We start from the raw sequence: 24,826 nt of genomic DNA, 5'->3' as shown, positions 1-24,826 counted from the left end.
CACCACACCCAGCTAATTTTTTTGTATTTTTAGTAGAGATAGGGCTTCACCATGTTGGCCAGACTGGTCTCAAACTCCTGACCTCATGATCTGCCCGCCTCAGCCTCCCAAAGTGCTGGGATTACAAGGGTGAGCCACTGCGCCTGGCCTGTTATTAATTTTGAGACAGGGTCTTGCTTTGTCACCAAGGCTGGAGTGCAGTGTCATGAGCATGGCTCACACAGCCTAAAACTCCTGGACTCAAGCAGTCCTCCATTTCAGCCTCCCAAGTGGCTGGGACTACAGGTGCTCACCAATACACTGGGCTAATTTTTAAATTGTTTTCTTCCTTTGTAGAGATGAGATCTCACTATGCGGACCAGGCTGATTTTGAACTCTTGGCCTCATGTGATCTTCCTACCTTGGCCCCCAAAGTGCTGAAATTATAGGCATGAGCCACCAAGCCCGGCCAATGGATTAATTTTTTTTTTTTTTTTTTTTAGACGAAGTCTTGCTCTGTCACCAGGTTGGAGTGCAGTGGCACAGTCTTGACTCACTGCAACCTCTGCCTCCTGGGTTCAAGCGATTCTTCTGCCTCAGCCTCCCAAGTAGCTGGGACTATAGGCGTGTGCCACTATGCCCAGCTAATTTTTGTATTTTTAGTAGAGACGGGGTTTCACCATGTTGGCCAAGATGTTCTCTATCTCTTGACCTCATGATCCGCCCATCTCGGCCTCCCAAGGTGCTGAAATTACACGCTTGAGCCACTGCTCTGAGCTGATTAATTTTTGATGAGTGACCTCAGGGAGAAAAGTGAGCTTGGTCAAAATTCAGACCTCAGAAGCTGGGTGCAGTGGCAAAAGCCTGTAATCCTAGCTATTTGGGAGGCTGAGACCGGAGGATTGCTTGAGCCAGGAGTTTAAAACCAGCCTGGGCAACATAACAAGACCCCCTCTCAAAAATAAAAAGGAAGTCAGAGCTTAGAATCTGTAGTGATTTGTGTTAGTGTTGCCTAGGCAGCTGAAACCAGTGCCAGTTTTGTCCAGAAGAAAAGATCTTTTGAATTCCTGCCCCCTGCTGAGAAGAGCTGGTCCTCTTCTTGGATGTGAGGACGAGCTGTTCTAACAGGTGCAGGAATGTCTCTCAGATAGGCTGAGTTTTGCCCAGCCTAGGGATATGACTCCTCTCCCTGTGGCTAGGCCTGCTGTGTGCCTCAGCTGAGATGTTATATTTCACTGGGGACCTTTCTTGGATAACTCCAAGTCTCAAACCTGTTCCTTTTTTAAGTCTTCACATTTCCATAGTCAGGCGCGGTGGCTCACACCTGTAATTCCAGCACTTTGGGAGACTGAGGTGGGTGGATCACCTCAGGTCAGGAGTTTGAGACCAGCCTGGCTAACATGATGAAACTCTGTCTCTATCAAAAATACAAAAATTAGCCAGGCGTGGCAGCAGAGGCTAAGCTGGAGAATCGCTTAAACCCAGGAGGCGGAGGTTGCAGTGAGTCAAGATCAAGCTCTTGCACTCCAGCCTGGGCCTGGGCAAGAGGAGCAAAACTCCGTCTAAAAAAAGAAGACTTTACATTTCTGGCCAGAGTGTCCATCCCTCACTCCTCCCTCACCTCATCCCCATTCTAGGCCCCATGCTATTTTATCTCTTGAACTTTATGGTCCTTGGCCAAATTTGAAAATCTTCCCAGGGCCAGTGCTCTCAAGTCTTAGTCTTTTGATCCCTTTCCAAGAGTGAGGGTGTATTCTAATCCCATCAAGAGTAGCTGCAGAATTTGCTAGTCCTGGCTGAGGAGTAAGAGGTGAAGTGGGAGAAATTTTTCTTACTGATGGGGCCCCCCGCTGGTAAAACTTGGCAATTTCCAATTCATCCTGCAGGGATGAATTACTGTTTAGTGACGAGAAACAGAAAGTGGTTGGGAAAGTCGAGGCATCAGATGGACAGTGGATATTGGTGGTGGGAATTGGTGGGTTGTATTCAAGAATTCCCTTGCCTTTTGGGGAGATATGGTTTTTTAATTAATTAATTCACGCATTCTTCATTCATTCATTCATTCATTTAGCCAGCACATACTGATTTCATACTTGACAGGGTAGATGTTAGTGGTAGTATTATAATGGGCCCTGGGGGATAGAATGAGTCAAGCTTGGTTCTTACTACTTGGCTGTGGCATGTGAACAGCTCATAACATGAGAATTAATATAACAGAGCTACGCACAAAGTGCTTTGGAGCATAGAACAGTGAACAGTGAATGATTAGCTCTGCCTAGAGAAAGGTGAGGAGATCTGGACATGAGGGAAAGGACTTTGTGGTTTTGTCTGCCAATAGCTATCAAAGTGTAGTCTTCAGACCATGGCGGATGCGAGTGAGGCCTTGTCAGGACATCCAGAAGATCAAAGCCATTTCATAATAATATATTATTTGCCTTAAAAAAACGATGTATACCTTTGTACTGTTGTTGCAAAAACAGTGGTAGTTAAAACTGCTGGCACCTTAAACACAAATCAAAGCAGTGGCACTAAACTACTAGTAATGGCTGTATTCCTCACCTCCACACACTGTCAGTTAAAAAAAATAAAAGTTTTCAACAAAGAAGTAGAAATCATTAATTTTATTGAATTGTATCCCATGAGTTCATGCCTTTTAATATTCTGTGTGATGAAATATAAGTATGCATAAAGCATTTCTGCTGCACATAGAAGTTTGATGGTTATCTCGAGGAAAGCACTTGTGCAATTGAGGTGTAAGCTGACATACCTCTCTTTTTTCAGGCAGCACTATCATTACTGGAAGTAATAGGTGATAGATAACTATGGTTATTCAGTATTTGGCGGACATTTTCTTGAAAATAAATGAAATGTGTCTTCTGCCTTAAGGAAAACAACTGGTAGTATTTGTTGCCAATGATAAAATTCCAGCTTTTAAGTGAAAACTGGATTTCAGAAAACTTGTATCTGTCACTGTGAAATTGACAGTTTTCCTAGATTAAAAGCTTTTCTGATGAAATCAGTGGTTATATTAATAATTGTGACTATTTTGATATTGTATAAATGGAAGTGTCAACATTTGGAAGCTCTGCACTAACTCCTAACCAATAGTTTCCAAATGACAAGTGCGTCATGTTACAAAGTCATGCGTGTATAAAAGATCCATTCAAAGTGTAAGATAGACCAATGGATTTTAATGTTAGAGAGTACAAAAAGTTTATTTGTATAGTCTGGGATTTCACATTGCAACTAACCTTTAAGAAACCTACCACTTATTGAGTTTGGGTATAGTCTCATATAATATCCACAATAGTCTGACTAGTAAAATACTTCTCTCTCTTCCATCTGCATATCTATGTTTTGATCTTCAGTCAAAACAACACATCACAATAGGTTGAATGTAGCTGTAAGATTATATCTGTCTTCTATTAAGGCAGACATTTAAAAGATTTGCAAAAATGTAAAACAATTCTACCCTTCTTGTGATTTTTTTCAGAAAACAATTATTTTCCATAAAAATATTATTTACATTAATATGTAAGAGATTTATTATTGTTCTAAAATGAATTAATGAGAACATGGAGAGCAGTAGCAGCCTGGCTGTCATCACCATGTCTCTGAAAGGTGATTTTTTGTTTTTGGAGACAGGATCTCACTGTTGCCCAGGCTGTAGTGCAGTGGTACAATCACAGCTTACTGCAGCCTCAACATACTGCACTCAAGTGATCCTCCTACTTCAGCCTCCTGAGTAACTGGGACTACAGGCATGCACTACCATGCTCAGCTTTTATAGAGATGGGGTCTCACTATGTTGCCCAGATTTTGAACTCCTGGGCTCAAGCAATGCCTCGGCCTCCCCAAGTGCTAGGATTACAGGTAGTGAACCACTATGCCTGGTCCTGCAGGCTGATTTTGACAGCGTTGCAGAAGATGTGAGGAAGCTGAAAACAAGACCAGATGAGGAAGAACTGAAACAACTCTATGGGCTTTAGAAACAAGCTATAATTGTGGACATTAATATTGAGTGTCCAGGAATGCTAGATTTAAAAGGCAAGGCCAAATGGGAAGCATTGAATTTCCAAAATGGGACATCAAAGGACAATGTGATGAGTGTGCATATATATATATATATATTTTTTTTTGAGGCAGAGTCTTGCTCTGTCGCTCAGACTGGAGTGCAATGGCGTGATCTCTGCTCTCTGCAAGCTCTGCCTCCCGGGTTCAAGCGATTCTCCTGCATCAGCCTCCCAAGTAGCTGGGATTTCAGGTGCGCCTCACCATGCCTGGCTAATTTTTGTATTTGTTAGTAGAGACGGGGTTTCTCCATGTTGGTCATGCTGGTCTTGAACCCCTGACCTTGTGATGCACCCGCCTCGGCCTCCCAAAATGCTGAGATTACAGGCGTGCGCCGCTGCACCCGGCCAAGTACCTATATTTCTAAGCAAAGGAGCTGATAGAAAAAGATTGAATTTAGGATAAAGCATATGAGAAAATTGTCCTTTGGAAGCCTTCTTAATGGTATCATGACCTAACATTTAGAGGTGGAAATGCACTTTTAACTCTATGTATCATCTACATTTTTCCTATTAGCATGAATTGTAATACTTAATTAGGAGTGTACTGAAACTACCTAGTTAACTAAACTGTGGTTACTTAAACTAGGTGTCTGTAAAAGTTCTTTTAGAAAAGTGTCTTACTTTTTATTTTTATAGATTTAGGGGGTACAAATGCAGTTTTGTTACATGGATATATTGTATATTGGTGAAGCCTGGGCTTTTAGTGTACCTAGTGTACCCATCACCCAAATAGGGTACATTGTACCCAAAAGGTATTTTCTTGTCCCTTACTGTCCTCCCCCACTCCCGTCAACTTTTCCAAGTTTCCACTGCCTCCAGGGACTCTCCATGTCCCCTGATACACATTGTTTGGCTTCTACTTGTAGGTGGGAATATGTGGTGTTTGATTTTCTGTTTCTCAGTTGTTTCACTTGAGATAGTGGCCTCCAGTTCCATCCACGTTGCTGCAAAAGACATGATTTCATTCTTCTTTTATGGCTGAGTAGTATTGTGTGTGTGTGTGTGTGTGTAAATAAATATTTTCTTTATACAATCATCCATTAATGGACACTAAAGTTGATTCTATGTCTTGCTATTGTGAATAGTGCCGCAACATACATGAGTGGTAGCTATCTCTTTATATAATGATTTTTAATCCTTTGGCTAGCTGCCTAATTTTGATTCTTTGGGAGATTGCCATACTGTTTTCCATAGAGGTTGTACTGGTTTGCATTCCCCCAACAATGTATGAGTATTCCCTTTTCTCTGCATCCTCACTAACATCTGTTGTTTTTTGACATTTTAGAAAAGTCTTGCTCTGGGAGTATGTATACAAAGACTTTAACAATTGTTTGTTCTTTTGGCTTATCTGTTCTACAGTGAGTTTAGTGTTACTCATTTAGTGTTAATCTGTTTTGATTATTAAGAAAAAATAGAATGAATTAATAAGTAAATATAAACATTTGTGTTTTACTTTCCTTTTTTAATTCAAAATTTTATGGAAATTTTATTTGAAATGTTCTGATTTATACCTTATGAAACATATTATCAATCTACAAAAAAATCTTACTGAGGCAGTTTGCAAAAGTTTTATGTTGCTAAATATTCATTAAGGCAATGTAGGTAATTAAATTTTAGCTTTTATTTTGAGCTTAGGGGTACAAGTATAGGTTTGCTACATAAGTAAGCTTATGACATGGGGTTTGTTGTACAGATTGTTTTGTCACCCAGGTATTAATCCTAGTACCCATTAGTTATTTTTCCTCATCCTCTTCCTCCTCCCACCCTCCACCCTCTGAAAGGCCCCAATGTGTGTTGTTTCCCTCTGTGTGTCCATGTGTTCTCATCATTTAGCTCCTACTTAGAAGTGAGAACATGTGGTATTTGGTTTTCTGTTTCTGTATTAGTTTGCTGAGGATAATGGCCTCCGTCTTCATTCATGCCCCTGCAAAGGACATGATCTCGTTCTTTTTTATGGCTGCATCTGTTTTACTTTCTAATATGGTAAATATTAAACAGTTCTTTGGAATTAAAAGATGTTACGCATATAAAAGGGTCCTGAGACCAAAAAGTTTAAAAACATATGGCTATGCTATTTTCTTTGCCTAGAACTCTTCTCTTTTTTCTCTAGAGAAATCCTACACATAGTTGTAGAGTTAATATTTAGGTATTCTTTAAAAAAAAAATTTACTGAGCATCTTGTCAATACCTGGGTTTTTGTTGCTGTTGGGGACATGGTACCAATCCCTTATGGAGATCACAGTCTGGTGGGGAAGACACATTAAACCCGGTATGATGAATGTTACCAGTGATAGCATATAGATGTTGTGGGAGTACAGGCTGCTGTCAGAGTCTCGAAAAGAACCACTTTCCCACTCACCTGGAACATATGACTGGTCAGGTTGATTGGATTATACCTCCTATATTTGATTCTTCATAGGGAAAGTGGCCGAAGTTAACAGAAGATGGGAACTGTTTACTTGCTGCTCTGGGGGTAAAGAAGGATACTACAAATGTATTAAATATCAGCCTACGCCAGGCCCTATGCTGGATGTTTTAACAAACGTGATTTCATTTTTAAAAAGTTTGGGCAGCAGATTATTACCCTTATTTTGCAAATGAGAAATTGGGGGCTCAGATAAATTAACTTGTCCAGTATCTTATGGTTTGTAATTGGTGAAGATGGGATTTTGATAGTGTTGTGACTCTTAAGTCCAGGCTTTTTCACTGTAGTTATGTGTTGCTAAATGGATGGCTCTTTGAAGGTATTTCCAGATGGTTGTAGGAAACCTTGCCAGATTGGAATGCGTAAGAGAAGGTAGGAAAGGTCTCAGGAAGAACAGAGAGACAGCTCAGGACATGCTTGGTTGAAGGAGTTATTTGTGAGTTTTGGCTGACATGGTTTTTCTGTACAGGATTCAACAGCCATAGGGGAATCAAGCTTTTGTACTCCCTAACCCTCAATCCCTTTAATCCTTCTCTGTGTCAGCTGATGCTAGCAGCAAAGGTCACCTGTCTGTCTGATCAGGTTACAAACCAGAGACTGGGTATTTGAAGCCCAAACTTCTTGGATCTTGTAGGTCTTTGGGAAAGGTGCTGGTTAATTGACCTCAGGCCAGTGGTGCAGCCTGGAGGCCCCAAACCCTAGAGTTTGGTAAACGATTTCCATTATTTTAAAATGCCTGTTAGAAGTTATGCTTTACATAGGATAAGCCTGTGTGTGGATACAGGCTAATGAAAAGATTGGATTTCTATCTTTCTTTAATTCTTTTTTTTTTTTTTTGAGATAGGGTCTCTCTCTGTTGCCCAGGCTGGAGTTCAGTGGCACAAACATGGATCACTGCAGCCTCAACCTCGTGGGCTCAAGCGATCCTCCTACCTCAGCCTCCTGAGTAGCTGGGACTACAGGTGTGCACCATGATACCTGGCTACTTTTAAGAATTTTTGTAAAGACAGGGTTTCACCATGTTGCCCAGGCTAGTCTTTAACTCCTAGGCTCAAGGGAACTCCCACCTCAGCCTCCCGAAGTGCTGGGATTACAGGTGTGAGCCACCACACCCAGCCTTGGATTTCTTCTTTTAGGTCAATCCAATATGATTTAGGTGTGCTACGTATGATATTCTATAACAGAGTTCTGCAAACTATGGCCTGTGGGCCAAATCCAGTTTACTGCCTGCTTTTATAAATAAAGTTTTACTAGAACACATTCAAGTTCATTCACTTATATTTTGTCTATGGATGCTTTTGTGCTACAATGGCAGTTAAGTTGTGCAACAGAGACTATATGGCCGACAATTTCTAAGTTGTTTACTATTTGGCCCTTTACAGAAAAAATTTGCTGATACTTAATTATGATTCTTTCTGTCATGGCACTTAGCACACAGTGTTTTAATTGCCTGGCTCTCCCACTTTTGTAATTAACCTTCTGAGAGAAAAATGAGATATGATTCATATTTTTATGCCCCATGCTGATCATAGGGCCTAATATATGAAGAACATTCAATAAATGTTTAAATGGGCATATCACGGGCTGATAAAAAAGCTCTAATATTTAATTATATATGTTTTTGTTGGTGAGGTAGTTGAGAAACAATGCCTTAATCTTTGAGTGTATTCTGCTCTCTCCCTAAGTTCCCACCACCCCTTCATCCCATTCCCCAATTTAGCAGAACAAATGTAGAAAGAAATAAGTTTATGCAGAGTTATTTCTTTTTGTATGCATACTGTTCATCATACTTTTTTTCTTTTATCAAACCATTGCAGACTGGGCATGGTGACCCATGCTTGTAATCCCAGCAATTTGGGAGGCCGAGGTGGGCTGATCACTTGAGGTCAGGAGTTCGAGACTGGCCTGGCCAACATGGTGAAACCCCATCTCTACTAAAAATACAAAAAATTAGCCGGGCGTGGTGGCGCATGCCTGTAATCCCAGCTACTTGGGAGGCTGAGGCAGGAGAATTGCATGAGCCCGGGGAGTGGAGGTTGCAGTGAGCAGAGATCACATCACTGCGCTACAACCTTGGCAACAGGTTGAGACTCTGTCTCAAAAAACAAACAAAAAAACAACCAAAAAAGCCCCCATTGCTTCAGTGTTCTTCTTGCCCATATTATCACCTGTAGCTTCTAAAAGATGAAAGCAACCCAAGGCCAGCTATCTGGTCACCCTAGCAAAAAGGCAGTGGTGAAGATGGGATTTTGAAGTGCTGGCCTGGGAGTCAGCAGACTTGGGCTCTCACTGTGGCTCTTCAGCTGCCTTTGACTTTGGCACATCATTTAACATTGGTGAACTTCAATGTTCAACATACTTTTATTGAATCACATCTGGAACACTTTAAAATTTAATATTTATACTCCTCCCTTATTTTGAAAAGGATTTGAATAACTAGCAAGAGGTAGAGAGGTGACCTGTCTGGTCTTATCACTGTCTTTGGCTGGCAGACAAGTAGATGATTAAATGGATTAGGGTATTTTAGGTCTTTGATTAGTGCCTTCTAAAAGGCGTCACAACCACAGCCTCTTCATCCTGTCCTTACTTTCTGTCCTGTGACAGCTTCTTCTATTGCCTAGGAAGTCAAGATCTATCTTCTTTGAGGGTCATCTGAAGAGTATTTTGCCAAGGAAGTAGTTGTCAAGATCCAGATCAAAAGGAAAGAGAAATTTTAGCATCTAGGAATTGGAAGAAATACTAGAAACTTCAGTCAAAATACCTTTTTCAAATAGTGACCTTGAGGCCTGGAGAAGAGAAATGTCCTCCCTAGATCACATGGTAGAGCTAAGCCTAGATTTCAGGCTCTTTCTATTGTGTGCATCATTCAGACTAGGTGTTTTCCAGGCTTGTAAGAGAGGACTAGGTGTCACAGAACAAGTTAAGGTGGCCTAGGCTCTTGTACTGGTTTTACTGCTGCGTGGACATATAATGGTAGGCAGAAGAAACCGTATCCCAGACCACCTAAGGTGTTGTATCAGATGAGCTCAGGACCTTCAGATATCTAAAAAATATTTGCCTGATGTAACTGTCTATGGGAGGGCATGAGATATGAGAGGTTTCCCCAGTCAGCCTATGGCTGACCTTATATGTATCAGCACTGACAAAATGAGCAAAAAGGAAAATTACACATTATTTGGGCAATGGGACTAATTGGCTGTTGTTCTGTTTCCAGAAAGATTATATTGATTTACATTTGTGTATTTGGCTGATTAAAAATAATAACTCAATTGAATATGTATTTCTTTGATTACTAATGAGGCCAAACTTTTTCCTGTGTTCATTGGCTATTTATGTTTTCTCTCATTTGTGAGTTACTGATTCACGTTCTTGTCTAGATCCCAGTATACTCCTAGTCCTATGCGAGACTTCCCTGCCAAGAAATTATTAGGGTGATAAAGCATTGCCCCTGTGGGGGAGCTCAGCATTTTCTTGGGGAGACAGTTAAAGGCTAGATGAAACACCTCTGTCACTGTACAAGTAGCCAGTTACGTGCCTACATGAGGAGTCAGATGCTAGAAGCTAAGGATGCTGACACAGGTGGGTGATGGGTTCTGGGTGACAGCTCTGAGTAATGTTGTCTCTTGCTTTTCTTACACAGAGTTTTGCCGAATTGACAAGCCCCTGTGTCACAGTGAGGATGAGAAACTCAGCTTCGAGGCAGTTCGTAACATCCACAAGCTGATGGACGATGATGCCAATGGTGATGTGGATGTGGAAGAAAGTGATGAGGTGAGCTCTCTCATCCTGCTGTGGCTCTCTTTTCTTCCTGTGTGAATTAGTCTTTGAAAGCTGCTTAGACAGGCTATTCCCTGTGGAGAGATGTTCTCTGCTGGCTTGTTTTTTAGGAACTCATCCCCATTGGGGAAGGTGGCTCCCAGCAGAGCAGCCCTCCAGGAGTCAGCCTGTCAGAATGTAGGCTTTATGCTGGCTGGCTACCGCCTGCTTACTGGCTAGTTGCATAACACTGACTAAACTGTGTTGTTTGGGAGGGAGAGGGATCCCTGAGGCTGGTCTCTATGGTTTCCTTGGATCCTTATTGCAATCCTGCTATAGCTGGAGGGCATCAGTCTGTTCTCAGCCCTGTGTTGGCATGTGGGATAGAAGATAAGACACCCAGATCCTGCCCTCTGGGAGTTTATACTCTATTTGGGAAGAAGAAACAAATTGTTTTAGAAAGATCATTCTGAATTCCAGGCTGAAGTTTTTGGGAGCCAGTTGCATGGTCTAGATAGGAAGAGTTAGAGGAGTCTCTAAATGGAAAAAAGCTTTATTGTTTCATCTTTTGGCATTGTTGTACCTGTAGCTCAGCAGATCCCAGAGTGTAAGGTCATTATTTGTGAAAAGATTTAAAAGTTTCTTCTTTTAAAGCTCAACATATACCAGTAGTTTGGTGAAGCTACCAAGTTATGCCAAATCTTCAATAGTGATGTAGTTATATCATGATGGGGGAGATAACCCTACTCTCTCTTTCCTGCCAGCCTACCTTTGAGTTTTGAGTTCAATTTTGGATCCCACATTGTCAGAAGGATTTGAAACAGTGAGGGCCTATACAGAGAGGAGTGACATGAGTGATGAAGAGTATGGAAAGTACAAAACAAAGAGCATTCAACACAATTATGTTTATTAAGCATGTATGTACCATGCACTGTGCTAGGCACGGATATGGGACTGTAAATAAAACAGATACAGTCTGTCTTTATATAAGTTAAAGTCTAGTGAAGAGACTTTAGCCTGGAGAAGAGGAGACTCAGGTAATATAATTTCTATCTTTAAATACATAAGAAGTAAAGAAATCAGACTTAAGTAATGATGATAGTAAAGTGAAAACCATGATACTAGCTATCATTGATTGAACTCTTACTTTATGCCAGTGACAGTGTTAAGCTTTTTGCATAGTTACTCTTTTAACTTCAACAGATTTATGAAGTTGGTATTATTACCAGGGTATGGAGCCTTAGGAAGGTTAAGCATTTTGTTCAGGGACACAGTGGGTATCAGTGCAGATCTGATTTCCAAGCCCATGCTCTTAAGTACTGCTGTATTGTTTCTTCTATTCTAAGAGCAGAACCAGGTCCAAAGTAAAGTGGGGAAAGTAAAAAGTAGGCATTTTCTTTTAGAATAAAGAATTGACTAACAGTGAGAGCTATCTTGCCATAGAAGAGGGTTCCTTGGTAGACAGTGAACTCCCTATCACTGAAGATGGGCAAGTAGCATACAGAACTCCACTGAATCTGGGTGTGGTGGCTCATGCCTGTAATCCCAGCACTTTGGGAGGCCAAGGCAGAAGGACAGCTTGAGGCCAAGAATTCGAGACTAGCCTGGACAACACAGCAAGACCCTGTCTCTAAAAAAAAAAAAAAAAAAAAAAAAAATTGGCTGGGCGTGGTGTCATACACCTGTAGTCTCAGCTACTCTGGAGGCTGAAGCTGGAGGATCGCTTGAACGTAGGAGGTTGAGGCTGTGGTGAGCTATAATCATGCCATTGCACTCCAGCCTGGGCAACAGAGCAAGACCCTGTCTCTAAAAAAAACAAAAACGAAAACAAAACACAGAATTCACTGATTGGTCAACAGAGGGGATTTGTCTGTAAGGATGAACCAGATAATGTTTAAGGAATTTAAAGGAAGAGAAAAATAGGCTTCCTGGAGAAAAAGTAAAATTTAATAGAATGGAAAGGGTTGGGCTTACTCAGTATTGGAGAATCAGTGTGAGCAAAGCTGTAGAAGTAGTAAGAAATATAGTGGGTTGGTTTGGTTAGATAGGGACTGTGGTAGAAAACCACAGAACAAAAAGTTGGAAAGGAAAGTGGGGACCAGGCTGAGATATGTATACCTGTTGAACCAGGCAACTGTAAGTTCTTGAGCAAAGACAACGACTATGATGTAAGTGTCTGAAATTTGGTTACATCCAGAAGTGTCACTGACCTGTAAAGGATCAAAATTTTATTTGTCTATCCTGAGAATAGAGCCATGTTCCTGGGGGTGAATGAGGACTACTGACATCCTGATCACTGTCCCAGGGCCTGGCCACAAAACTGGGGAATGGACGAAGAAGGTGATATAACCCAAGATCTATAAGTTCTTGGAAATCTTTGTTATCTGCTCCTCGTTCTTTTTTTTTTTTTTTTTTTTTTTTTTTTTTTTTTTTTTTTTTTTTTTGGTCACATTCTGCTGAGCTGCTTTGTCAATGAGGGGAGGAATAAAATGTTCTTTTTAGAGGAATGTTACCACAACAAAAAGCTCATCAGCACAAACTGTTCCGAAATAACACAAAAGCTGTTACCCTGCTCTTCCCTGCGCCAGTGGTGAGTTGTTCTTTTTCAGTATAGTTTTTGCCTTGCCTTGGTTTCCACTACTCTCCCTGCAGTCTCAGGCTTCACGTGGTTAGAGAGGCCTGCTGGTCTAGGTTTGCATGATCAATCACAAGTTAGCTTCCTGAAAGAGAAAGTACCAAAATGTGTGTGCCTAAGTCACTTTAAACATGTATAAGATAGCCTTAGAGTTCAGGATCTAACTAGAAAGTTGGGTAGATATCTCAGGGTTTAGAATATTGTGTAATGGATAGTGGGGTACCAGAAACCCTGGTTCTTTTGGCCATCAAGGACCTGAAGGTTTTTTTTTTTCATTAATAAAACTTTATTCCACTTACATGAATTTAGTACACGTGTTCTTAACAATTATGCTTGGATTGTTCATGAGAATTTCATAAAATGTTAATCAAAGCTAGCCATCATCTCAAGTTATTTCCTTGTTAACTATTTTTACAGCACATGCATGCTAGGCAGGTATCAAAAAAAATCACGAAAGCAAAAAACCTAAAAAAAAAAAAAGAAATTAAATACATGGGTTTTTCTTTTTTTGTTTTACTGCTGTGCTTGATATACATGAAGTAATGAATATCAAGCAATTCATTTTTACTGCATCTTTACTTTTACATTTGTTTTCAGGTTGCCTAAAACATTTAAATACAAATAAAATGAGTGTAGCAAAAATAATGAAAGCCAACATCAGGTAACTTTATAAATGATGGAATGTGAACTGTTTCTGCCCTTATTCAGAGTAAAATGGGTCACAACTTTGTCTAAAGGAACACTTCTGCAGCCGTAGTCAAAGGTGTGCACAGTGAGATTGAATATTCCATAGATATACAAGATGTAACATGTGATATCCATGGGATGTCTGTTTCTACCACAGCCTGTTAAGTGCTCCAAACCTTAAAGTACCTACAGTAACTACACCTGTGACTAGAACCAATGATCCCTTTCACTCCCTACCAGGACAAACCAATGTGTAGGCAGTTTTCTTTGCTTAGACATGAAGCAGTTTTAACACTGGCCCTTGTGAAGCCACAGTGTACCAAATACTATGCCAAACATTTATAACCTTTATAAAAATTCTACATTCCCATTTTGGCCACCTCAAGATGGAAACAGATAACTTCCTGAATGTTAACTGGCTCTACTCTCCTAATATTAAACATAAAAACTACATGGGAAATATAGATATTCAAATAGAAGTAGCATAAACCTGTCATAAATCATAAACAAAAAACTCTTTGTGGAACAGCATGGATGACCAATGGTCTACTGTGTAAATTTTAGAATGAGGCAGACAAAGTTAGAAGGCTGGTTAATTTTCCCCTCATTCTCCTGCTTCAGCTTCATTTCCTTGGGTATCCGATGAAGGACCTGAGGTTTTTATAAGACATCTAAAAGCCTTGCTGATTACTCAAGAGCCTTAGTAGAAGTCTGAAGGGGTGCTCTATTGAGTCCTCATGTATTCAGCCTCCTACTAGTAACTTTTTTGCATAACTGGACTGTAACCCCAGTGCTAGATCTTTTAAAATTTTAGCCATTTCTGAAGTAAGTCTTTCTTCCTTCAGGTTATTGTGACTAGAGTGTTAACTTTTCTTTGTATGAATCAAAGCATATCTTCAAGGCCTCTTGTATTATTACCCCACTACCTAGATTCCTACATACATTCGTACGATTACATAATTCGTACGATTATAGTTTTCTTCTTATAGTTTTATCTCTTCTTTGATTCATTCTCATTTCTTTTTTATAGACACGTTTATTCAACATCACAATCAAACTATTACATTTAGCAATCAACAGCATGAGTAAAAAAAATTATCTACACTAAAACTTTTTGTTGGCATGCTTTACATTTTCCACAGAAAAGAAACTAAAATAACCTTTTATACAATTAGTCACAAATACAGTCCTACTTTATTTTGCCTATACACATGAGTATTTGTCTAAAACATGTCTTCTTTGTAGCAGCTAGGCCCTGCCACCACTGTGCTTGGCTGAGTTCACAAATCTGTTGTAACCTGTAGCTTCCTTGTCACTTCTCTGGCTTTCTTCTCCTGCTAAGCATTTTTCTAGCAGTAATTAAAATCTTTTGCCACTGCCATAGCTACTGCTGCTACTGGAACCACCATAGCTCTCTTGGTTTTGTGTTTTGACCAGTGTAGAATCCAGAGCTTCTGCCTCCAAAGTTTCCTCCCTTCATGCATCCAAAATTTGAGGACTGATTGTTATAATTGCCAAAATTATTGTAGCTTCCACCACCTCCAAAATTGCTTTCGCTACTACCAACAAAGCTGCTTCTGCGTCCACTGTTGTTATAGCTGTGAGAGCTGACACTGCTGCTGTAGCCACTGCCCTGATTTCCATAATCCTGCCTCCACTTCCATAGCCTCTGCTTCCTCCAGAGTAACCCCAGGGCTGCCCCTTTATAAGCACTGTTGTTACCAAATCCATTATAGCCATCCCCGTTGCCACCAGATCCACCACCACCATGGCTGCTACCAAAGTCACCACAACCACTGAAGTTTCTCCTCCATAACCAAAGTTGTCATTCCCACCAAAACCACCTCCACGACCACCACCAGAGTTTCCAGAACCACTTTGACCTCTTTGGCTAGATGAAACACTAGCCATCTCTTGCTTTGACAGAGCATCCCTAACTTCATAGTTGTGGCCATTCACAGTATGGTATTTCTTTTTTTTTTTTTCTGGAGACAAGGTCTTGCTCTGTTGCCCAGGTGTGAACACAGCTCACTGCAGCCTGGACCTCCTGGGCTCAAGTGATCCTCCCATCTCAGCCTCCCGAGTAGCTGGGACTACAGGCATGCACCACTGCACTCGGCTAATTTTTATATTTTTTTGTAGAGACGAGGTCTTGCCATGCTGCCTAGGCTGGTCTTGAACTCCTGGGCAAGTGATCCCCTGCCTCGGCCTCCCAAAGTGCTAGAATCACAGGCATGAGCCACTGCACCCAGCCAGTATTCCTTTTAAAAAGATTTGTTTATTTATTTTGAGACAAAGTCTCACACTGTCGGCCAGGCCGGAGTTCAGTGGTGTGAGCATGGCTCACTGTAGCCTTTACCTCCCAGGCTCAAACGATCTTCCTGTCTCAGCCTCTTGAGTGGCTGGGACTACAGGCACATGCCACCACACCCAGCTAATTTTCAAAATTTTTTAAAAAATTTAAAATGTATCTTTTTTTAAGCCCCCAACAAATATCCTTTTCATAGTTAAGTGGGCACCTGATCTTTGAGAATCTTCTCTTGATACAGCTCTTCCGTTCACCTTGTGTAGCCTTGCATTCACAGCTGCATCCACCTCCTCCACAGTGGCATATGTGACAAACCCAAAGCCCCTTGAGCACTTGGTATTTGAATCTCTCATTACCACAGTCTGTGAGTGCTCCCTGTTGCTCAGAATGGCTCATTGGACCCTCATTGGTCATTTCAAAGCTCAACTCTGATGACGAACTTCTACACCTGTTGGGACTCCTTAAGAGACTATGACTTAGACTTGATAGCAGTGGGAAGAGTGACTTTGATGATGTTTTCAGTGGCATCCATGGGCAGAAAAAGCCATTCTCGTTTCTAATTGCTGAATATACTCTGCTGTGAAATTAGACTTAGGGCAAACTGAGACTCAGTAGGCATGTCATAGAAAAATATATAATCAGGCCAGTTGTGGTGGCTCACTCCTGTAATCTGAGCACCTTGGGAGGCTGAGGCAGGAGGATTGCTTGAGCCCAGCAGTTCAAGACCAGCCTGGACAACATAGGGAGACTCTATGTCTACCAAAAAAAAAAAAAAAAAAAAAAAAAAAGACTTTTTAAGAGTCCTTAAAATAAAAGAAAAACATATAATCATTTGTGTAGGGGCAGCTAGTTTGGTTAGGTGCCTTCTTTGCTTGCTTCTCTTCTGGATAGCAGAGGCTATGTATTGTGGGCCTTTCAGATGTGCAAGATGGCTCTATTGGTGATGGTGCCCTTCTTGCAGAGCTGGCAGGGAGTTCTACCAGGCTGGCAGTATGAGAATTCGTGACCTGTGTTCTATTCAAACCTGTGGTGGGGTTTGCTCCATGGGCAAAAGATTTGTTGCAGTGGAATGGTACTGTTAGGTTGTGCTTAACAGTATGAGGTGGGCAGACAAGGGCCTACCTAAGACCATTGTCCCCTTGACTGGACCAGACTTTTTGAGAGCAGTGCTATTTTCTTTTCTGCAGCCTACATGGCAAATCAGGGCATTTATTCAGCCATTAAACAAATTCTTATTTAATACGTATTAAAGGCAGTCACTATTTGAAGGCTAGGGATTCCACAGTGTACAAAACAGATAAGATCCCTGCTTTTATGGAACTTGCATTCTAGTGATCTATATGTCACAGGTGATTAAGTGATAAGAAAACTTTGAAATTAGGCAGAACTGTGATCAGATTATAGTAGTCTAGTGACTTTTCCTTTGGTTTTCTCAGGGTGAAGTGGTAGTTAATGATTCCTACCGTTTCAGGGTTGTTGTCAGGATTCAGTGAGAAAAGTGCTATTTAATGCTCCCAACACAAATAAAGAACTCTCAAAACTCGACGACAGAAAATAAGCCAGGCCAGGTGCCGATGACTCATGCCTGTAATCCCAACACTTTGGGAGGCCGAGGTGGGCAGATCACTGCTCTTATCTGGTTTGTCTCCATTCTCCCCAGTGCCCAACAAAGCCTGTTATAGAATATGTGCTTAATCACTGTGTTGAATGACTGACCAATATTGCTATAGCAGAATGCTATCATTCTGCTATGGGAGTCTTAGCAAGGGTGTGATCACACATTTTAGGGGATAAGGATGAGTAGGTAGCAGTATGAATCCAGGAAGCTACAAGATCTACTTACGACTTCTGTTAGTGCCTGTGGTGTCTGATGTGGAAGTATAACACAGGGTTATAAGCTTATGCTCTGGAATCATACAGACTCCATTCTGCCTCTTCCAGCTGTGGAAACTTGGGGAAGTTACATAATCCCTTTCCACCTCAGTTTCTCCATTAGAAATTGAAGTAATAATAGTGGTAGGCCTTTCATGAAGTTGTTGCGAATATTAAATGAATAATGCATATAAAGCACTTAATACAATGCCTGGCACATAGAAGCTCAATGAAAGTTTTTATGTTTATTATTATTATCATCAGAAAGAACATATATTTTGATGCAAACAAGCCTGTATTCAAAACTTGGCTTTGCCATTTACTGGCTATACAACTTTAGGCAAATAACCTTACCTTTCTGAGCCTCAATTTTTTTTTAAGCTATTTGAGGAGGGATGTTGCAGGGATATTGTGAGAAATTAATGTTTGCAAAGCTCCTAACACAATGCCTGGTATATAGGTGCTAAAACATAGGTGCTAAAGCCATGATTTTTTCTCTCTCAACATGAGGGTACAATAGTGAGGGCTGGCCTGTATAGCAAAATTCCACATCAGCTCTATCACCATCCCATGGCACCACAGCATTCAGCCATGGGAGCCACTCCCAGTGGTGTGCCTGACTTGACTAGGGCCAGGACACTGTAGGAGGTTGAGGTAGTTCTGTTTTTGCCTAAGTGGTTGATATTAAGAGGGAGGGCATGATAAAGCAGGATCACACATTTACAGGGACTACAACTTTTCTGGCAGCTCACCCAGCCTCCTACATATGCCTACATTTTTTTTTTTTTTTTTTTTTTTTTTTTTTTTTTTGAGATGGAGTTTCGCTCTTGTTGCCCAGGATGGAGTGCAATGGTGCAATCTCAGCTCACCGCAACCTCCGCCTCCCAGGTTCAAGCGATTCTCCTTCCTCAGCCTCCCGAGTAGCTGAGATTACAGGCATGCACCACCACACCCGGCAAAATTTTATATTTTTAGTAGAGACGGGGTTTCTCCATGTTGGTCAGGCTGGTCTCAAACTTCTGACCTCAGGTGATCTGCCCGCCTTGGCCTCCCAAAGTGCTGGGATTACCACGCCCTGCACCTGTGTACTTTTAAAAAGATCTGGCTTTTGGGCCAGGCACAGTGGCTCATGCCTGTAATCCCAGCACTTTGGGAGGTCGAGGCGGGTGGATCACTTGAGGTCGGGAGTTCGAGACCAGCCTGACCAACATGGTGAAACCCCGTCTCTACTAAAAATACAAAAATTAGCTGGGCTTCGTAGCAAGTGCCTGTAATCCCAGCTACTCGGGAGGCTGAGGCATGAGAATCACTTGAACCCCAGGGAGGCGGAGGTTGCAGTGAGCCGAGATCATGCCACTGTAATCCAGCCTGAGCGACAGAGTAGAAGTGTCATGAGAACTGTTTAGAGTTTAGTGGGGGTAGAAATAGACTTGTTTTCTATGTTTTTCATTGTCCCACCGAGAGGCATGCTAGGTCCTGGGAGGCTGTGGGAGTTCAGGAAGCTGGCATCAGGTGGAATCAGAGCTAAGGGAGCTAAACTCTGAGGGGAGCAGTCAGCAGGTTCACTTGCAATATCTAAAATGCCAGTAGGAACTTGGACTTGATAGGTAGTAGTATATAGGGAGAGAGTAGGAAGCCCAGTGCTGTGGCTAATATGGGCCAAATTAGATGAAGATAAGTAGCTGGGTTATTTATAGACGTTATTACCATAATTATTAATAATTGTATTCCCTTTCATGCTCTGGGCCTCACTTTCTTATATTCAGATAGCTGTAGACAACCCTTAAGTGTTCTGCCTCTAGTCTCTCCTGGAAAGCCCATGTCGTACATGCTGTGAGTGATCTTCCTAACCTACATTTGGGTTCCGTGTCTCCTGCATGATTTCCTTTTCCTGTTTCCTTTAACTTCCTGTACCTACCACTCCATCTCTTTAAATCTGACTTCAACCTTTCTTTTCTTTGTTTCTCATTGAAATATATTTTTTAAAGAGTTGGGGTCTCACTCTGTCATCTAGGCTGGAGTGCAGTGGCACAATCGTGGCTCACTGTAGCCTTCAGCTCCTAGGCTCAAATGATCCTCCTACCTCAGCCTCCCAACTAGGTAGGGCTACAGGTGTGCACCACCACACTAGGCTAACTATTTTTGTGGAGACAGGGTCTTGCTATGTTGCCAAATCTGGTCTTGAACTCCTGGTCTCAAGCAGTCCCCTCACCTCAGCCTTCCGATTTGCTGGGGATTACAAGTGAGAGCCACTGCACCCTGGCTACCTTTGTTAATTCTCCAGACATACCTCCTACCACTTTGGTCTGGCTCCAATCTTCTTTGTCTTATAAACATTTTATGTTTACTTCCAGTCCCCTTTCTTTGCTCAGGTAGTTCTCCTTACCTGGAATTAACCTCTTGTGCCCCTCCCTGCAGCCCTGGCCCTGTCTGTATCAATCTTAGTTGTCTTCTGGAATGTGCCAGCTTCATTTTATGTGAACCTTCCCTGACTTTCCCATTCCCAGTGATCTTCCTCATCTCAGTACTAACTCCCATAGCACATAGTCTCTATAGCTCAATTTAGCACTTAATTAGAAATTGCCTTGCTTTGTGCCCTAATGATTTTGATTGTATTATTTTGTCTATAAATTTGTCTTCCTGCACTAATACTGGCATTATTAAAGCACAACTCATCAGATTACTTCTACCATGTGCCAAGCCGAGCTGATTACATATAAAGTTTTGTTTAATCCTTAACCACTCTGTGAACTAGGTGTTGTTAGCTTTATTTTAGAGATGATAAAACTATAAATGAGTGGCTTACTTTTGCTTCTTTAATTAATCTAAACTCTTGTCTGTCCTTCAACGCTCCCATCATTTGGATTTAACTCATGCTACTAGTTCATGTTATACTGCATTTTTTTACTCTATGCTACAGCCACCCCAAACATGCTCTTCATATCTTATCACTGTGCCCCTGTTCCAGATAAATCCTTATCCTGGCATTTCTCTGCTTCCCACTTTGCCTGTAAAAATTTCACTCAGGCCAGGTTTGGTGGTTCATGCCTATAATCTCAGCTACTTGGTTGAGACAAGAGGATTGCTTGAGGCCAGGAGTTCTAGACCAGGCTGGGCAACATAACAAGACCCCGTCTCTTAAAAAAAAAAAAAAAAACAAAAAACCCACACATTTCAGTGCAATGCCTGGAATAAAACAACAACAACAACAACAACAACAACAACAACACACACACACACACACACACAAAAAACCCAAAAAACAAATAAAAACAAAAGGAAAGAGAAATTTCATTTGTCCTCCAAGGCCTAGATCAGGGTTTCTGAACCTCAGCATTATTGATATTTTGGGCCAGATAGTTCTTTGTTGTGGGGAGCTGTCTTGTACATTGTAGGATGTTTAGTAGCATTCCTAGCCTCTATATACTGGATGCCAGTAGCAAACCTTTCCCCTTCCCCCTTCCAGTTTGACAACCCAAAATATTGCCAGTTACTATTGTCAGTTGTCAACTTTCAAACTGCCCCTTGTTGAGAACTACTGGCCTAGATTAAATGTTGCCTCATCCAAAAAATTTTTTTTTTTTTTTTTTTTTTTTTGAGACGGAGTCTTGTTCTTTTGCCCAGGCTGGAGTGCAGTGGTGTGATCTTGGCTCACTGCAATCTCTGCTTCCTGGGTTCCAACGATTCTCCTGCCTCAGGCTCCTGAGTAGCTGGGATTACAGGTGCGCGCCACCACGACTGGCTAATTTTTTTACTTTTAGTAGAAGCGGGGTTACGTCGTGTTGGCCAAGCTGGTCTTGAACTCCTGACCTTGTGATCCACCCGCCTCGGGGTCCCAAAGTGCTGGGATTATAGGCGTGAGCCACCATGCCCGGCCAGTCCAAGAAATCTTGTTTGTTCTCCTACAGTGGGAAGTAATCCTTTCTCACGTTCGAGAGTACTTGGCATGAACCTTATGTTTGTCATGTTGCTCTGTTCTGTATTGTAATTGGGTCCATGCTTACCTATCCTACCAGATTGTGGGTTCCTTTAGGGGTCACGAACTAGGTTTTATTAATTGCTGTTTCTCATAACATTGTGTTTGGTTCAGGGCCTTTCTCATAAGGGTGCTGAGTTGAGGTTTTTTAAATTTTGAATTTGAAAACAAAGATACTATCTTATTATTTTATGCCCTTTAAATTGTTTCTCTAGTGCAAAGGAGGAGTACAGAGTGAGCTGGTCATTGGTACTGGGAACAGAGTGCTTTGGACTTGTGAGTTCCCTGTCAGGATAAAAGCTGAAGTCAGTGTTGGGTTGTTTTTCTGGAGTTGCTAGAGTCTGGCCTCTAGACATGTTAGTATATGACCTATATGTCTGATCTCCTCTGTGACCCCCTTCCCTACCCTTCTGTCCTATGTTATGAATCATGTGCAGAATCTGGATGGAGGTAAGATTACTGTACTTAAAATGATAAGAAAGACTTTGAGAATAACACATACTATAGGGTCACAAGTGAAGAAGAAAAGGAAAACACTGAGAATGCCGAAAGGTTATGTAGTAGAGCAGAAGTATGTACTTTTAGAGCAAGAAAGATGATGGTTTCAGGTATACTTTTGCCAATTATTAGTTGTTTGGCTTTGGAAAAGTTTTTTTCTCTCTCTCTTTTTCTTTTCATTTCTCTTTTCTTTTCTTTTTTTGAAATAGAGTCTTGCTCTGTCATCCAGCCTGGAGTGCAGTGGCATGCTCACAGCTTACTGCAGCCTCAAACTCCTGGGTTCAAGCAATCTTCCCATTACAGCCTCCTGAGTAGCTGGGACTACAGGTGCACGCCACCATGCCCAGATAATTTTTGTATTTTTTGTAGAGACGGAGGTGTCACCATGTTACCCAGGCTGGTCTCAAACTCCTGGGCTCAAGCAATCTCTGCCCACCTCAGCCTTCCAAAGTACTGGGATTGTAAACATGAGCCACTGCACCCAGCCTGGAAAATTTTCTTAAACTCTGTGAACTTTCATTTCCTTACCCTCAAATTAGTCAGTAATTCCTACCTTGAAAGATTATGGCAAAGATGAAATGAAATCAGGTATATCAAGTACCCAGCCTGTGGTCTAGTTTATAGTAGCAGTATTTCTACTTCTTTTACTCCTACTACCATTGCTATGATGTGCTAGGCTTGTGCTGTGTACTCTTGCATACACTCTTTCATATAATCCTTACAAGAAATCTCTGAGATAGACATTAATTTTTTCCCATATAACCAATAAGGAAAGAGACTGAGTTAGCTCATAGTTAACCATTTTTGAGGTTATTGTAACTCAGATGTACCTCAGGTTGATGATAATATTCTAAAATTAGATTGTGGTGATAGTTGTATACTTCTGTGAATATACTAAAAACTATTGGGTTTTATACTGCAATTCATATGTGAATTTGATCTCAATAAAGATGTTTTTTAAAGTGTCACTGCATTGTTTGGAGTGGTGGTCACCTTTCACTTGCCTTTCTGTAGCTCAGCCTGTAACCATCCTTAGGGCCCTGTGGAAAGCACTTTGATCAAGCCTGTAATCCCAGCACTTTGGGAGGCCGAGACGGGTGGATCACGAGGTCAGGAGATCGAGACCATCCTGGCTAACACGGTGAAATCCCGTCTCTACTAAAAAATACAAAAAACTAGCCGGGTGGGTTGGCGGGCGCCTGTAGTCCCAGCTACTCGGGACGCTGAGGCAGGAGAATGGCGTAAACCTGGGAGGCGGAGCTTGCAGTGAGTTGAGATCTGGCCACTGCACTCCAGCCCGGGCGACAGAGCGAGACTCCGTCTCAAAAAAAAAAAAAAAGAAAGCACTTTGAAAGTCATGTTGATTTTTCTATTTACATTTCTTTTTTATGAGACAGAGTCTCGCTGTGTCGCCCAGGCTGGAGTGCAGTGGTGCGGTCTCTGCTCACTGCAACCTCCACCTTCTAGGGTCAAGTGATTCTCATGCCTCAGCCTCCAGGGTAGCCGGGACTACAGGCATGCGCCACCATGGCCGGCTAATGTTTTTGTGTTTTTAGTAGAGAAGGGGTTTTGTTATGTTGGCCAGGCTGGTCTCGAACTCCTGGCCTCCAGTAATTGGCCTGCCTTGGCCTCCCAAAGTGTTGGGATTACAAGTGTGAGCCACTGTGCCCAGCCTCTATCTCCATTTCCCTTACCTCCAACTTTGATAGAGATACAGTGGTGCTTTGAAGTCTGAAGTACCATGGTTGCTGGAAGCAGATCCCTGATTAGCTAACTGACAGCCAGGTTGCCTCAGTTCCTGGGCAGGTATAGATGACTTTTGAAAACGTCAGACTGAAGAGTCCTGGAGCTTTCTTTTTTGGATAATTTCTCCTTCTCTCCCTCTTTTTATTCCTTCCTTTTTCTTTTTTGTAGTTAGTACTGCTTCTGGGGAAGTTAAGATGTCAAAGAATCTGTGGGGCAACTCTGGTGGCAATTCCCTCTTACCTATATATCAGGGGCCTGAATCAATTTCTTGACCCCTACTATGTGGCATTACATGTGAGGAGTTGTCAAAGACAGCTAACCAAGTGACTGTAGTTTTATTTTTCCTTGATTCACCTTGTGCTCAGGGCCTCTCTCTGATTCCCATGGCTGCTATATCACTCCAAGAGGCCATATTGGCACCTGGGAAGCAGTGCTTTCCTTTTGGTCCCTGGACCCAATTTTGAACATAACTTTTCTTTGCTTTCCCTGCACACAGCTTTGACAGCCTGGAGCTACTGCTACTGCTGCTTTTTCTTTTCCTCCTCCTCCTCCTCTTTCTCCTTTCTTTCTTTTTCTTTTTTCTTTTTTTTTTTTAGACAGTTTCCTCTTGTAGCCCAGGCTGGAGTACAGTGGTGCAGTCTCGGCTCACTGCAACCTCCGCCTCCTGGATTCAAGCGATTCTCCTGTCTCAGCCTCCTGAGTAGCTGGGATTACAGGCATATGCCACCATGCCTAGCTAATTTTTGTATTTTTAGTAGATACGGGGTTTCGCATGTTGGTCAGGCTGGTCTCAAACTCCTGACCTCAACTGATCCGCCCGCCTTGGCCTCCCAAAGTGCTGGCACTGCAGACATGAGCAACCGCGTCCAGC

General features: G+C 41.8%; 2 protein-coding genes across 5 annotated transcripts in view; one reads left to right on the top strand and one right to left on the bottom strand.

The window, feature by feature from the left end:
• The window catches only part of RHOG (ras homolog family member G), a 1,041,648-nt gene that overhangs the window by 128,545 nt on the left and 888,277 nt on the right, over nt 1–24,826 (bottom strand). The window lies entirely within an intron of this gene.
• Nucleotides 1–24,826, top strand: part of STIM1 (stromal interaction molecule 1) — a 217,224-nt gene that overhangs the window by 96,616 nt on the left and 95,782 nt on the right. For all 4 annotated transcript variants that reach the window (XM_050756139.1, XM_050756140.1, XM_050756137.1 and 1 more), the window contains exon 2: nt 10,118–10,248. In XM_050756139.1, the coding sequence (XP_050612096.1) occupies nt 10,118–10,248 (131 nt within the window). The remainder of the gene's footprint in view (nt 1–10,117; nt 10,249–24,826) is intronic.

This window comes from Macaca thibetana, chromosome 14, assembly GCF_024542745.1.
Source record: "Macaca thibetana thibetana isolate TM-01 chromosome 14, ASM2454274v1, whole genome shotgun sequence".
Classification (NCBI taxonomy): Eukaryota; Metazoa; Chordata; class Mammalia; order Primates; family Cercopithecidae; genus Macaca; species Macaca thibetana.
The sequence above is the reverse complement of the archived record's forward strand: the minus strand, read 5'-3'. Positions and strand labels throughout refer to the sequence as shown.